The sequence below is a fragment of the Cynocephalus volans genome, chromosome 10, assembly GCF_027409185.1.
Source record: "Cynocephalus volans isolate mCynVol1 chromosome 10, mCynVol1.pri, whole genome shotgun sequence".
Lineage (NCBI taxonomy): Eukaryota > Metazoa > Chordata > Mammalia > Dermoptera > Cynocephalidae > Cynocephalus > Cynocephalus volans.
In genome coordinates this window covers 23,454,631-23,469,105 of record NC_084469.1, presented here as the reverse complement: position 1 = coordinate 23,469,105, position 14,475 = coordinate 23,454,631, and the positions used below count along the sequence as shown (strand labels likewise).

The following is a 14,475-nucleotide window of genomic DNA, read 5'->3' as shown; positions in this document are numbered from 1 at the left end:
AGTTTGAATTGAAAAAGCAAAGATCACTAACTACTCTACAATTCCATCATAAATTCCATATAAAATTAGAAACAATCACACATAATTTTAGCCCACATTTTGAATATTTTATTTCACTAGCTAGAGACCTTTTTTCCTTCCACAGATTTATCTCTTTCACATTTTTTCATAGACTTTCTTCTCCACTCATTCCTTTGTTCTCCCCTATCCTGCTTTTAGAATTGTACCAATTTTGCTATGACCTAATAATCAAACCACTACCACCCTCAAATCAGGAAGCCGACAAACAAACAAAAATAAAATTCTGGGGGCCAACTGACCCTAGGAGACCAATGCATATGAACATTTACAGCAAACTATTCTCATTATTTCCTATAAAGATTGGTCCGTAGTTTCACAGAACTGTAATGGATGACTGCCAACCAACTTTAAATTTAAGCTTGACTGTGGACACCACAGTTTACCATGTCATGGGTGCTACAAGCTACGAGCCACATTTAAGACTGAAATAAAAACTGTAAAACTCATAACATGGAGCAATGGAGCACAGGTCAGGGTTTGTATTATGTAAATTTCCAGAGCTGGAAGCACTTGCTGCTATGGAATTCATGAGCTATAACTGTTATCCTAGGGTACCCACAAATTGCTTGAAGGAAAATAAAGTCTTAAGATATTATTGTTTAAAGAAAGAACTTACATCTTTAGTAGTCTTCAGTATGTGACTTAGAAAGGGCCCTGACCTCTTAACTACACCATGGCACACCGGTGTAGGAAGGGATAACTCTGTTCCTAGAGCTATAATCAAAGCCATGTGATCTGAAATGGTTCAAGTACATGACATGGCAGCAAATAAGATCTCTGTCTATAATTAATTATACCTACCTTTAGGAAAGGGCTAATCCCACCAAATAAAGACAATTCCCAAAGGCACTTGTAGATGGGTCAAGAAATCCACTCTTCTAATCTATCAACCTATCCAAATTTTTTGCTAATGGCCACACAAGAGACAAACTTCCTCAATACTTTTCCATCTCCCTTTGAGAATGTGTCCTTAATAACACCTAATAGGACAATTTTGATCTTGCCCTATGATTCTCTAGAATGAGAACATAAATTTAAAACCATACATGTACCAAAATGAGAAGGAAGTGTTTTGAAGGTTTCCATACCCCATTCCTCTTCCAAGACAAAATATTTTAGAGTAAATGGGCAGAGAGGACTAGAGAACCATGACTCTTTGTAATGCTTTTGGTACAATATTTTCATTAAAAATCAGTTAACTGTTAACTCTTAGTTAAAGTTAAAACTACAGCCTTCTTTCAGGATTTCTCCAACCACGCAACAAATAAGTGTCCTGTTTTCTAGGAATTAATGAATAAGACACATAGGTGATGAATGATAAACCCAAAACCAGAAAGTCCCAGGTTGATGAAAAAAAAAGGCTAAAACAACAAATCAACCTGGTCAGGTTTACCTTACAGCACACTTAATAACAATCATTATGCACTCCAACTCAGCTCCATGTGTTTGCTGCTGAACTGACAACATACTTTACTGATCTCTTAGCACCTTCTTGCTTAAAGCTGTAATTCCAAAAACAGTTTCTTCAGTGTCACCTAAAATACCACCTTAGTGATTTCTCATTCCAATGTGATGAAGGGAACATACACACAAACTCACATGTAGAGGGTACAAAGGTAAGTGAATCAACTGTGTATTATAAAAGGAACAGAATAATCTTTAAAAGAATCTCACTGGCTACATTGATCAATTTCTTTTAATTTAATGATGCAAAGATGAGTATACTACAACTGAGGGTTTTTTTTCCATATAAAATGCATTTTTCCATGGGCCGAGCCTGTGGCGCACTCGGGAGGGTGCGGCGCTAGGAGCGCGGCGACGCTCCCAGCGGCTGAGGGTTCGGATCCTATATAGGAATGGCCGGTGCACTCATTGGCTGAGTGCCGGACACGAAAAAGAAAAAAAAAAAAAATAAATAAATAAAATGCATTTTTCCATATTCAGGCAAAACATTCAGGTTTTTGGCCATTCAGAAAGAGTACTTAAAGAATGAAAACGTGCTGCTTCAGTGAGACAAGCTCTTTCACACATTAGTTGGTGGGAACATAAATTGGTACAATCTTTCTAGAGGCCATTTGAAAATGGGTCTAGAAAACTTTAAAAGTGCACATCTTTTAAACCCACAATTTCATGTCTGTCTGAAATTTAATCCAACAAAGTAATCAAGGATACATACAACTACTTGATAGTAGTAGTAGCAGTACTAGATAGTAATAACAATAGCAAACACTTACTGAACCCTTAGTATGTGTCAGGCACTGCTGTAAATAAACAGAGATGTGCATTGCAATGAGGCCTGTAAAAATGATTACAATGTGTAAGGGTGAATATAGTAATTACCCTGATTTAAGCATCACATATTGCACACAGGTATTGATATTCAATGCTGTACCACCCAGATATATATAATCAATTATGTTTCAATAAAAAATAAAAATAAAAGAAAAATTGGAAACGCCTAAATATCCAGTAATGGAAGACTGACTGAGGAAACTCTAGTAAATCATACAAAGGACTAAGGCAGTTATTACAGATATACAATAAATGTTTATACATGTAAAGATATAACCAAAAGTATTATACACCAATGATATAATTTAAATTTATATATCATATACAATAAAATTATATATTATTTTTTAATTTTCATGACTAATTTCTTTCCTTGAAAAATCAAATAAAAATTCATCATAGGAAATAATCATTCTTTTTCTTGTAGTAAAGATTCATTTTTCTTTTTTTGACTTTTTTATTGAAAAATAATTGATTTTATATATTTGTGGGGTACAGAATTGAATATCAATACATTTGTACAATATGTGGTGATCAAATCAGGATAATTAGTATACTCATGTTTACAATATGTAATCAATCTTTGTGACCCTTAACTAGTTTCTCACCAACCCCCTCCCTCTCCCCCTTTCCCACCTCTAATAACCACAGTTCTTTTAAAAAAAATTTAATGTATTATAGTGATAGTTTGTTTCCTTCCTTCCTTCCTTCCCTCCCTCCTTTCTTCCTTCCTTATTTCACTTAACATAATTTTCTCTAAGTTCATCCATGTTGCTGTGAGTGGCAGAATTTCATTCTTTTTTTTTATGGCAGAGTAGGATTCCATTGAGCATATACACCACATTTTCCTTATCGAGTCATTTACGTTGATTCCAACTCTTGGCTATTGTAAATACAGCTGCAATAAACATGGGAGTGCAGGTATCCCTTTGACAAGATGATTTCCATTCCTTTGGGTACATACCCAGCAGTGGGATTGCTGGGTCATGTGGCAGTTCTATCTGGAGTTGTCTGAGGAATCTCCGTACTGTTCTCCATAACGGCTGCACTAATTTACAGTCCCACCAACGGTGCAGAGGGGTTCCCCTTTCTCCACATCCTCACCAGCATTTGTTATTCTCTGTCTTTTTGATAATAGCCAGGCTAACTGGGGTGAGATGATATCTCAATGCGGTTTTGATTTGCATTTCTCTGAAGCTTAGAGATGTTGAGCATTTTTTCATGTGTCTGTTGGTCATTTGTATATCTTCATATGAGAAATGTCTATTCAGCTCTTTTTCCCATTTTTTAATTGGGTTACTTGTTTTCTTACTGGTGAGTTGTTTGAGTACTTTGTATATTCTGGATGTTAATCCCTTGTTGGATGCATAGTTTACAAATATTTTCACTCATTCTGTAAGTTGTCTTTTTGCTCTGTTAATTGTTTCTTTTGCTGTGCAGAAGCTTTTTAGTTTGATATAATCTCATCTGTTTATTTTTTCTTTTGTTGTCTGTGCTTTTGGGGTCATATTCATAAAATCTTTGCCTAGTCCTATATCCTGAAGTGTTTCCCCTATGTTTTCTTTTAGGAGTTTTGTATTTTAAATAATATAAAACCATTTATATATTTTCATTTTTCAACATGAACTTGTATTGCTATTACTTACGTACTATAAAACTAATAAAACAGCCTTTGAAATTTAGATGGTATTTCTCCAAAAAAAGATATTTCTTATAATTTCACAAATTTCCTACACTACCAAGCACATGACCAAGTATATGAAGAGAAATAAGATGCACTAAACAGATTATCTATAATTCTTGATACTGAGTAGTGAATGGTTTAGACGATGACAGTGGAGAACCATTCATTTTTTACGAATCAGAAAGTAACATAGCTTGCATCTCTTCTGCAATCTTTCTTTGTGGTTATGCAGTTTATTCCTTAAAAAACAATCAATTTTAGAGGTTCTGGTTTTAGTCAATATCCTTAATTATGCCTCTTACAACTTGCAATTAAATCTCTATTAAATCACAGGAAAGGTATAAAAATACACTAAAAGCCAGGTTCCCAGATATTAAAATCTATTATGATGTAATATAATAAAAACAGTATGATACTGGCATAGGAATTGAGTGTAGAATAAAATAATGAGTCCTGAAATAGATTCACATACTTATGGAAAAATGACATTGAATAAAGGTGGAATTTCAAGTTAGTGGAAAAAAAGGAATTTTTGAATAAATGGAATTAAAACAGCTAGTTATTCTCCTGGAACAAAACAAAGTTGCACCCCTATGTCACACCATATACAAAAACAAATTCCAGACCCATAAATTTTTTTGAAGAAACCCAAAAGCTGTAAAGAAAAAAATAATACTATTTCATTATATTAACAGGAAAAAAAATTCACATGGAAGAGTATACAATGAATAGAGTTAAATGACTAAACAGTTTATTATCTGGTGGCAAACTTTTGAGAGTGAAGAGGTACTATTAATAATTACAGCAGGCAACAGTCATAAACCAGGACTGTCCCAAGCAAATTGATATGGTCACCCTGGTTCAGGGCCTAACTCTGAGCCTGAATCAACCTCTTGGACAGGTAGAAAGAAGAAAAACATATTATCAGAGCTGAACAACAACAACAACAAAACACCACCACAGGTAAGTACTGAAGATCAAAGGAAAGAACTTGAAGATACAGGAGAACAGATGCATGAAAATAATTTACTATGGCAGACAGAAAACATAGATACAACTTGCAAATTGACAAGCATTCTTGAGAAAGAAATAGAAATGAACAAAAGCAATGGAAAAAAGCAATTAATAGAAAGAAACTGTTTTGAGATGAAACAGAATTTTGTATTCCAGTCCAAAAGTTATTCTGAGTTCCAGACAAAATAAACGAAAAGACACCTACACTTAGAAATATCTTGGCAATTGGATGGGAAGAGAAAATTACTATTTGCATATGATATAATTATTTACCCAGAAAAACTAACATCAACAAATACAATTCAATAAAAGTTTCGTTATGGATACAGATAAACCAACATGAGCCAATGTTATTTCTACTGCCATGTAGAAAATATGATAGTAAGTGTACACTAGTAAAAAAAAATATATATATATCTAAAAATTAACCATGAATTCATAAGCCCTCTCTCAGTCTAAAGGTCAAATTAGATGATTTAAATAAACCTATTTTATGCTCTTAATAATATGACTTAATATTATAAAAATGTTTTCCATTCAAGTGAATCTATAAATTCAATGAAATCCTAATAAAAATCATTGTTGAATTTAATGAACTTATTACACACATTAAAATTTATATTGCAGAATAACGGTCTATGTATAAGGTTAATCTACCTTAATAAAGAAAAGTAGAGAAATGGACTTATCTTACCATATACTAACACATACTACAATAAAACTGTGCAGCATTAGTGCAAAAACAGGCAAACAGAAATAATGGAACAGGATAGAGTGCTCAGAGACAGAATCTTTCTCTCTATATACATATATGAATGGACCTAATATATGATAGAAGTGGCACCACAAATCAATGAGAAAAGGACAAATTGTTCAGTAGATGGTAGTAAGAAAACTGGCTCACCATATGGAGGAAAATAAAACTGGATTCCTATATAACCACATACATAGGTGGATTCTAAGTGGTTTAAAGATCTAAACATAAGAGGTAAAGCAATACAGTTCACAGAAGAAAATATAGGATGATGTCTTTGTGACAAAGAGACAAGGAAAGTCTTAAGCAAAACTCCAAAGCACAAAGTAAAGGCAAAAAATTAAAGAATTGGATTAGGTCAAATTCAAGAATTCTGTTCAACAAAGCATATTATGGATAAAGTTCATCTGAATGCCTACAGGATAGGAGAATATATGGTGTCTAAAGTGAATACAAATGGTATGGAGGTTCCTCAAAGAATTGCAGATAGATCTACCATACGACCCAGCTATCCCACTGTTGGGAATATACCCAGAGGAATGGAAATCATCAAGTCGAAGGTATACCTGTTCCCCAATGTTCATCGCAGCACTCTTTACAATAGCCAAGAGTTGGAACCAGCCCAAATGTCCATCATCAGATGAGTGGATACGGAAACTGTGGTACATCTACACAATGGAATACTACTCAGCTATAAAAATGAATGAAATACTGCCATTTGCAACACATGGATGGACCTCGAGAGAATTATATTAAGTGAAACAAGTCAGGCACAGAAAGAGAAATACCACATGTTCTCACTTATTGGTGGGAGCTAAAAATTAATATATAAATTCACACACACACACACACACACACACACACACAAAACCGGGGGGGGGGCAGAAGATATAACAACCACAATTACTTGAAGTTGATACGACAAGCAAACAGAAAGGACATTGTTGGGGGGGAGGGGGGGAGGGAGAAGGGATGGAGGTTTTGGTGATGGGGAGCAATAATCAGCCACAATGTATATCGACAAAATAAAATTAAAAAAAAAAAAATGTAAATATGCACATGAGCCCAGGTGTTCCTTGGTTATTGTCTAATGTAATTGCACATGGGCACCCAGGTGTTCTGGGTTATGGACTTAAGTATAAAGGATGAGGGGCTCTGATCCACGGGCCCCCCGACACCCAGATGCTCCCGGGGGTGCCACGGGGAGGCAACTACTTTGCTGGTGGCTGTTGCTGCCAGTGCCCCCAGATGCCCCGAGAGGCCACTGCCACCACTGCTGCTTCTGCTGCTACTGCTGCTGTAAGCTGCTACTGCTACTACTGCTGAGGACTGAGCTCATGTCGTCTGCCAATGGCTCCCGGGATCTTTCCTAATTACCTAGCATCGACCTGCATGTGAGGGGTCTATTACCCAGTCCGTACAATGGGTTTGAAGGGTCTGAGCCCTAGCGCTGACAATACAAATGGAAACTTAGTATAACTAAAATAATGAAATGTTTTGGCTTTAGTTATGAATTGCCTAGCCGTATAATTAGCATAGTCATGTAGCAATTAGTGTAACCTGACAGTGATATTTTTTAAATGTCTATATATGTCTAAAAGAATTCTTTCAATAAGCTTAAAATAAAAATTCTAAATGATAAAAAAAAATAAAAAATAAAAAAAATAAAGTGAATACAAGATTAGTGTCTAGAACATTCAAGGAATTTCAGCTAAGCAATAGGAAAACACCAAAATCAGTATTAAAATAGATTAAGGATGTTAACAGGCAGTTTACAGGAAAACCCAAAAGCAAACAAGCATTTAATGAAATGCTCAAATTCAACATAACAGGGAAATACAGAGTAAAACGATGGGATATCCTTGTACCTATTAGCCTGATAGAATTTAGGTAAGCTGTATCATTCTGGTAGGTATGCGGGCACATAGTAACCCTCATGTACAAGTGGTGGTGATTCACACTAGCGCAGTCACTCTGGAGAGGAATCTGGCACTACTTATACCAGTTAGGTATACCATGCCCTATGGCCCAGCCACTTTTCTATTAGGCACATATCCTAAGGACATCCTTACAGAGGTGCATGATGTTTTTATACACACATCATTTTCTGCATTAAAATGGTTTGCATGGGAGGTATGGGAAAAGGCATGGGGGATAAAAAGAATGAATGGGTGAATGAAATGAGAAGGGGGTCTTGCACAGATCAAGGATGACAGGTACCATGAATTAACAAGCATTGTGAAGATGTCACTCCACACCTGAGGTCAAGTGGAGGCAGTGGTGGGGTGATTATGAGTGAGGGAGGTCATTTCAAACATGTTGACAAAATTTTTGAATTACAAGACAAAAAAGTCTTTTAAGCATTTAAGCTGAGGGAAAAAAACCAGTTATCTACAAAAGACAACAAGTAGGTTGGCTCAAACATCTCTCTAAATATGAGAAGACAAAATGCCTTCAGAATTCTGAGGATAAAATAATTTTGGTCTTTGGCAGCCAAATAAGATTTCCACGTGTGAAGGCAGCAGAAAACATTCTAAAATACGCATAAACACACAAAAACATACAATCCATGGACATTTCTTGAATTAAAAAAAAAGTCAACAAAATTTTCAGAACATAAAAGCAAGATCTTCTCCCGATATATAAACTATAAAATTACCTTTTGTAGAAAGAGGACAATCCTTACAAGCATCTGGGCACGAAGTTCTTCTAAGGTAAACAACGTACGGGGTGTTCGAATGAAAATTTTGGTCTTTCCATAAGCTACATCATCCTGAAAACCACATCGTTCAATTAGTTTCTTGACAGCCTCTTTGTCTGAAGGAAGGTCATGGTTGGGCCAGGTGAATTCAGAGATCATCTTATATCTGGTTGAAAAAAGAACAGGGCACAGATTAAGGGAGAAAAATCATATGGTCATCTCAACAGAAAAACCAGTAAAATTCAAGGTGCTTCATAGAAAACAAAATGCAACAAAACCTTAGCAAAATGGCAATAGACGTACATTTCATAGGCCTAGTAAGAGATGCAGAAAAAGCCTTTGATAAAACAAAATGCTCCTTCATAACAGCTCTTACTAAACTGGGGATAGAAAGGACTTGTTTAATCTAATTTATCAAAATTTCACATCAAATATCATTTGTTAGTGGGCAACCTTGGAAGCATTCTCTTTACAGACAGATGCAGTACGGGTTCCACTCCACACTGTTCTGGAGGTCTGATCAAGATAGAGAGACCAATAAATAAATTGGTAAATGATTGGGGAAGGAACAAAACTGACACTACTTATGAACAATAGGACTCTCTTCAAAGGAAATCAAGCAGATCTTTAGATAAACTATTATAACTAAAAGAAAATTAAGCAGTGTTGCACACATAAGATCAATACATAAAAACTAACAGCATTTCTTCATACAGGCAGCCAACCGCTCCTTGGCATGTAGGCCTCTCATAAGGTGGTTCACTACATGGCTGCTTGCTTCACGTGTGTGAGTGTGAGCAAGACAGAGGCCACAGTGTCACAGTCTTTGTAGCGTAATGTCAGAAGTGACCTCCCATCGCTTTTTATCATATTCCATTTTGTTAGAAGTGAATCACTAGTTCCAGCCTGTACTCAAGAGGATTACATAGCACTGGGTATAAGAGGAGGTAGGAGTCATGAGGACCATTTTATAAAGCTGCCTACCACAGTGCTCCCCACAACCCATGAAAAGTTGTTTAATATGAGTAATCAAATTTAGTAATTTTTTTTCTTATATTGCGACTGAATTTTAAGTCATTGTGAGAAAGGCTTTCTTCACATTTAGGTTGCAGAGTAATTCACCTATGTTTTCTTCTAGTACTTGCATGTTTTCATTTTGTGTGTTTAGATCTCTGATACATTTGGAGTTTATTTTAGCATACAGTGTGAAGTTTGGATCTAATTCTATCTCTTGACAAATGGTTATACAGCTGTTTCAACAATGTTAAAAAGTCTATTTTCCCCCCTGTGATTTAATATGCTTTTACCATAAATTAAATTTTCATATGTGTTTCAGTTTATCCTGGACTTTCTGGTCTGTTTCACTGCTCTGTCTGTCCATCAGGGCATCAGTACCACATGGTTTTAATTAGAGAGGCTATAAGTACCTTTTAATGTCTCTCCTCATTCTTTTCTTTTTTAAAGGTCTTTCTACCTATTCTAGTATGTTTATTTTTCCATATAAACTTTAGGATCAAGTTTTATAGTTCCAGGAAAAAACAGGATCCAGCAAATAAACAAATCAAAAAAAACCCCAAAGACCAAAAAACCCTTCATGGTAGTTTTATTGAGTTCATACATTAAATTCATTAAGTTTATATACAGTGTTGAGTTGTCCTACCCAAGAACAAGGGGGGATGTCTTCCCATTTGTTCAAGTCTATTTCTGTGCCTTTCAGGAGTCTTTAAAAGTTTTCCTCATAGGATGTTTCATATTTCTTAAGATAATAGACATCTATGCAGCATCTGATACAGCTAATTACTACCTTCTTCTTGACATACTTTTTTTTAGTTTCTGTGACATCACACCCCTCCTGGTTTCTTTCTATCTCTCTGGATATTCCTTCTCAATCTCACTTTGTGGCTACTCTGGCTACCACTGTACCCTAAATGTTGGTGTGTCCTAGGGTCAGATCAGGGTTTCTCTCTACGTACACTCTCCCCATATCACTTCATCTAGTCCATTTACTTTAAACCGTATACTTTAGGCAGCTTCTGGTCAAGATGGTGGAACAGACAGTCCCCAGTGTCACTTTCTCCCACAAATCAACCAATTTACAACTATTAAAAAAGCAACAACAGCCAAGATGGGGTGGCTAGAGCTCAGGGGAAGAGGAGGAGAGACCTAAGAAGTTCATGAAGGCAGGAGAAGCCATGATGAGGGAAAGAAAGGATTGCTACCACCATGTAGAATCCCAGCTGCTTCAAGTTTGGCCCTGGTGAGCACATGGAGCAGGAGCTGGCAAAAGCCGCAGTTGTGCCCTTCATGTGAAGTTCCATGAAGGTGGCAGTGGAGAAGAGGGCTTTGGTGGCTCTCAGGCCAGCAAGACCACTAACAGAGTTCCCATGGACCCACACAGGAGCAAGGGGCCACAGACAACAGAAGAAAGGAGCCACATAGAGGTCCGTGAGTCATTGCAAGGGACCAGCGCATGGCCTGTCCCATGGGATGTGTTTGGAGTGCAGGCAGGGGGAAGACAGTGGAGGAACACTGAGGCACAGCATGGACAGCTGATCTGCCCCCCAATCAGTGCAGGACCACTCAGTTTGCTGAAAAGTCTTAGGCCCAGACCAGAGTTTCCACACAACCCAGGTGTACCAGAACTCAGAAGACCTGGAAGTACATACAAGGTCAACAATTAAAACCTGAGCTGCACAAAAAGCCTTCCCAGGGATTCAGCGGCAAAGCAGCAATTTAACTCAACTACAGGGCTCAAGTGCTGGTCCCCACAAGAAGTTCCCCACTGTAGAAGTAAGCAAAGGACAACAAAATAGTTCCAGTGCAGAGTTTAAGTGCTAGGAACAGCAAATAAACCAACACAGAACTAAAAGAAAAAACAAAATACCCACAGATCAGAGACAAAGTTTTTTATTAACTAGTAAAGGTTTCACATGACCAAAGAACATCTATAAAACCTAGAAGGACTGAAAGCACCCTGGGCTCTCAAGCCACGGAGCAGGGAGGGCCATGGGCCTCAGCTATGCTCCTTGACTTCCTCAATCAGCACAGCGTTGACCACCGAGCCACCACAGGAAGAGCCCTGGGCTCCCAAGCTAGGATGGTGGGGTGGGGCCTTGGCCACACCCCTGACACCCACAACCAGCCCAGCGACAACTACTGAGCCACCACAGGAAGCACCCCAGGCTCCTGAGCCAGGGTGGTGGTGGGCCGTGGGCCTTGGGCCTTCGCCATTGCCACCCCCGACATCTGCAACCAGCCTAGTGGCAACCACTGATCCACCACCAGAAACACCCTGGGCTCCCAAGCTGGGCTGGTGGGGGGCTGAGGGCTTCAGCCATACTTCCCTGACATCTGCATCCAGCCCTACAATGACTGAGCCACCAATGGAAGCCCCCTGGTCTCTCCTGAAGGAATGAGGGGGGTGCCATGGGCCTCAGCCATGTCCCCCTCCTTCCTCCTTCTCCTACCCTATTTCCTTCCCTGTTCCCCTCCCCACCAACTGCTCTGCAACATATTAGAATGTAAAAAAATAAATTAATAAACAAAAAATAAACAGTATATTTTAAATATAAAAAACATAACGTAATATCTGTGCTTATAAATACATAAAATATAAAAATATATTTTTCAACTCATGAATGCATCATCCCTAGCCTAGCCCTTGGTTCTGAGCTTCAGACTCATATATCCAATGTCTATGTGTGTTTTGAAGGCATCTTCTCTTTCAGTCTTTTTTACCTCAATCCACCCAGTTACTAAAGCCAGAATCCTGCGAATATCTTTCTTTCCTTCTCTATCATTACTTCTAATCCATCATCAAGTCCTATTGACTCTACCTCCAAAATATATTTAAAATCCAACAATTCTCATCTTTACTGCTGCAATCCTAATCCAAGTCACCTTCTAGTTTTCTACAATAGGCTCCTAAATTCTTTTCCATTTACTTCCCAATCTGTTCTGCATACATTAGCCACAGTAGTTTTCTAAAAAGCCTTAAATCATTTTTTGTCTTTCACTGCTCTCCTCCTTCTTCACTATCCTTCAATCACGTTGGTTTCTTTCGAGTTCTGTAATGTGGTTGCCTCCTTCTTGCTTTAGACTCTTTGCATATGCTGTTCCCACTGCCTGGAATGCATTTTACTCATCTTTAAAAGGCTGGCTTCTTCTCATCCTTAAGTCTTTTCTTCCTACATCAACACAACCCTCCACACTCCCACAAGTCTTCTCTCTATGGCTACTAGTTGGGGTTTTGTTTTCCCCACACCATTTGTCACAATTTGTCATCATATTGATTTGTGAGTTTATTTGTTCAATGTCAGTCTCCCTCACTAGTCTGTGGGTACCATGCAGGCAGGAACTCTGTTTCATTCCCCACTATATACCATGTACCTATATGTGCCTATCTTGTTGCCTACCATACTATGAGGCAATAGGTATTTGCAGATCAGTGAAAGAATGGAAGGAAACACATTTAAAAGCCCACTCATTTGTTAGATAGGGACAGAAATCAAAGCCAAGTGGAAGAGTTTTAAGGCAAAGACAGAGGTAATACCACACATCACATGGAAAAAGGAAAAAAATCAGAAACCTTCCAAATTCATTATAAAACTAGAGTACGGGTCCACATTTGGGCGCTGATACAGGTGGTAATGGTGTATGTCTGAAGTTTCAGGCACACTGCGGAAGCTGGAAGTGATCCTGCTGCCATGCTGCTCAGCTCACAGTGCAGAGGTGCTCTGTCTTCCTGCCTGCCACAAAGGTCATGACCCCAGTTCTCTAGCAAACCAGCCTCCTGAACTTGCTAATTAAAAAGCTGAACTCTTCTGCTTTCTGACAACTAGTTTTACCTCCCTAAAGGACTTCAGCAGATTTTAAAGTTATCAGTATGTTTAAAATCCTTCTCTCGTTTTTCACTAAAAGAAATGAAAATATAGAAAAGTGACAAAAATTTAGGTACAAACCTAGAATGCTTACAAAAAACCTGCAGACCCTAAAAACAAAAATTCACTGTATTACTTTTTCTCTCATCATCACTGGAAACATTAGGCTGATGTACCATATACTTTCTATTCCACCCTGTGTTCCACTATTAATTGGTTCAATCGGTATGACAATAAAGTAAAATGATAATTTCTCAATTTGAACAAGCTCATTTTATATAAAGTGGAAGATAAACAGTCTACAGAGTAAGGACAGGCTATTTTCCCAGATGCTCACCTCACCATCTTATCTAGCACCCTGCTAATCTCAACGTAAATAATTATCAATTACACAGACTTCAGTTTTTCCAAAAGTATGTCTCTCAAAGGGTGAGTTCAACACATTAGGAGTGCTCTTTTCTTGTTGCTTTTTACTCTGTTTTCTCCAGGATAGAATGGATTTTCTTCATTCCATTTTATTTTCTCCTTTGACTTGAAAGCCATGTGTTCCAGAGCGCAGGCTCCAGAGTCAGCTGCCTGAGTCATGTGTGGCCCCACCACTACTCAGCTATGTGACCTGGGGCCAGTTACTTAACCTTTCTGTGCATCAGTTTCCTTATTTGCATAAAATGGGGTTAATACATACTCCTCACGTGGTTGTCAGTTTCACTGACCGCTAAACGTGGAACGCTTAAAAAAAAAACGGTGCCTGTTACATATAACAAGCATTTTGAAATGTGAATGACTATAATAATTAGTCTTGAAAATTTCAACACATTTAAATTAATTTTTTTCCTGTCTAATTAATCATTATCTATATCCTTTCCATAAACAGGACAAAAATATTTACTTATCTCTATTTCTCACCCCATTTTAATTTTAGTTCTCGATTATTACTAAAGACTTCTTTTTTTCTCCATGCCAGTTAGCACTTGTCTAGATTTGACAAGTTTTACTGATTTGTTCAATATTGCTTTTTGCATCCTGTGTTTCTTTTCTGCATTCACCTTTTTTCCCCTTGAAGTATATA

At 37.6% G+C, this 14,475-nt stretch overlaps 1 protein-coding gene across 1 annotated transcript in view; it reads right to left on the bottom strand.

The window, feature by feature from the left end:
- The window catches only part of MYO1D (myosin ID), a 348,112-nt gene that overhangs the window by 173,473 nt on the left and 160,164 nt on the right, over positions 1–14,475 (bottom strand). Inside the window, exon 16 of the mRNA XM_063110087.1 lies at positions 8,485–8,692. Coding sequence (XP_062966157.1) covers positions 8,485–8,692 — 208 coding nt within the window. The remainder of the gene's footprint in view (positions 1–8,484; positions 8,693–14,475) is intronic.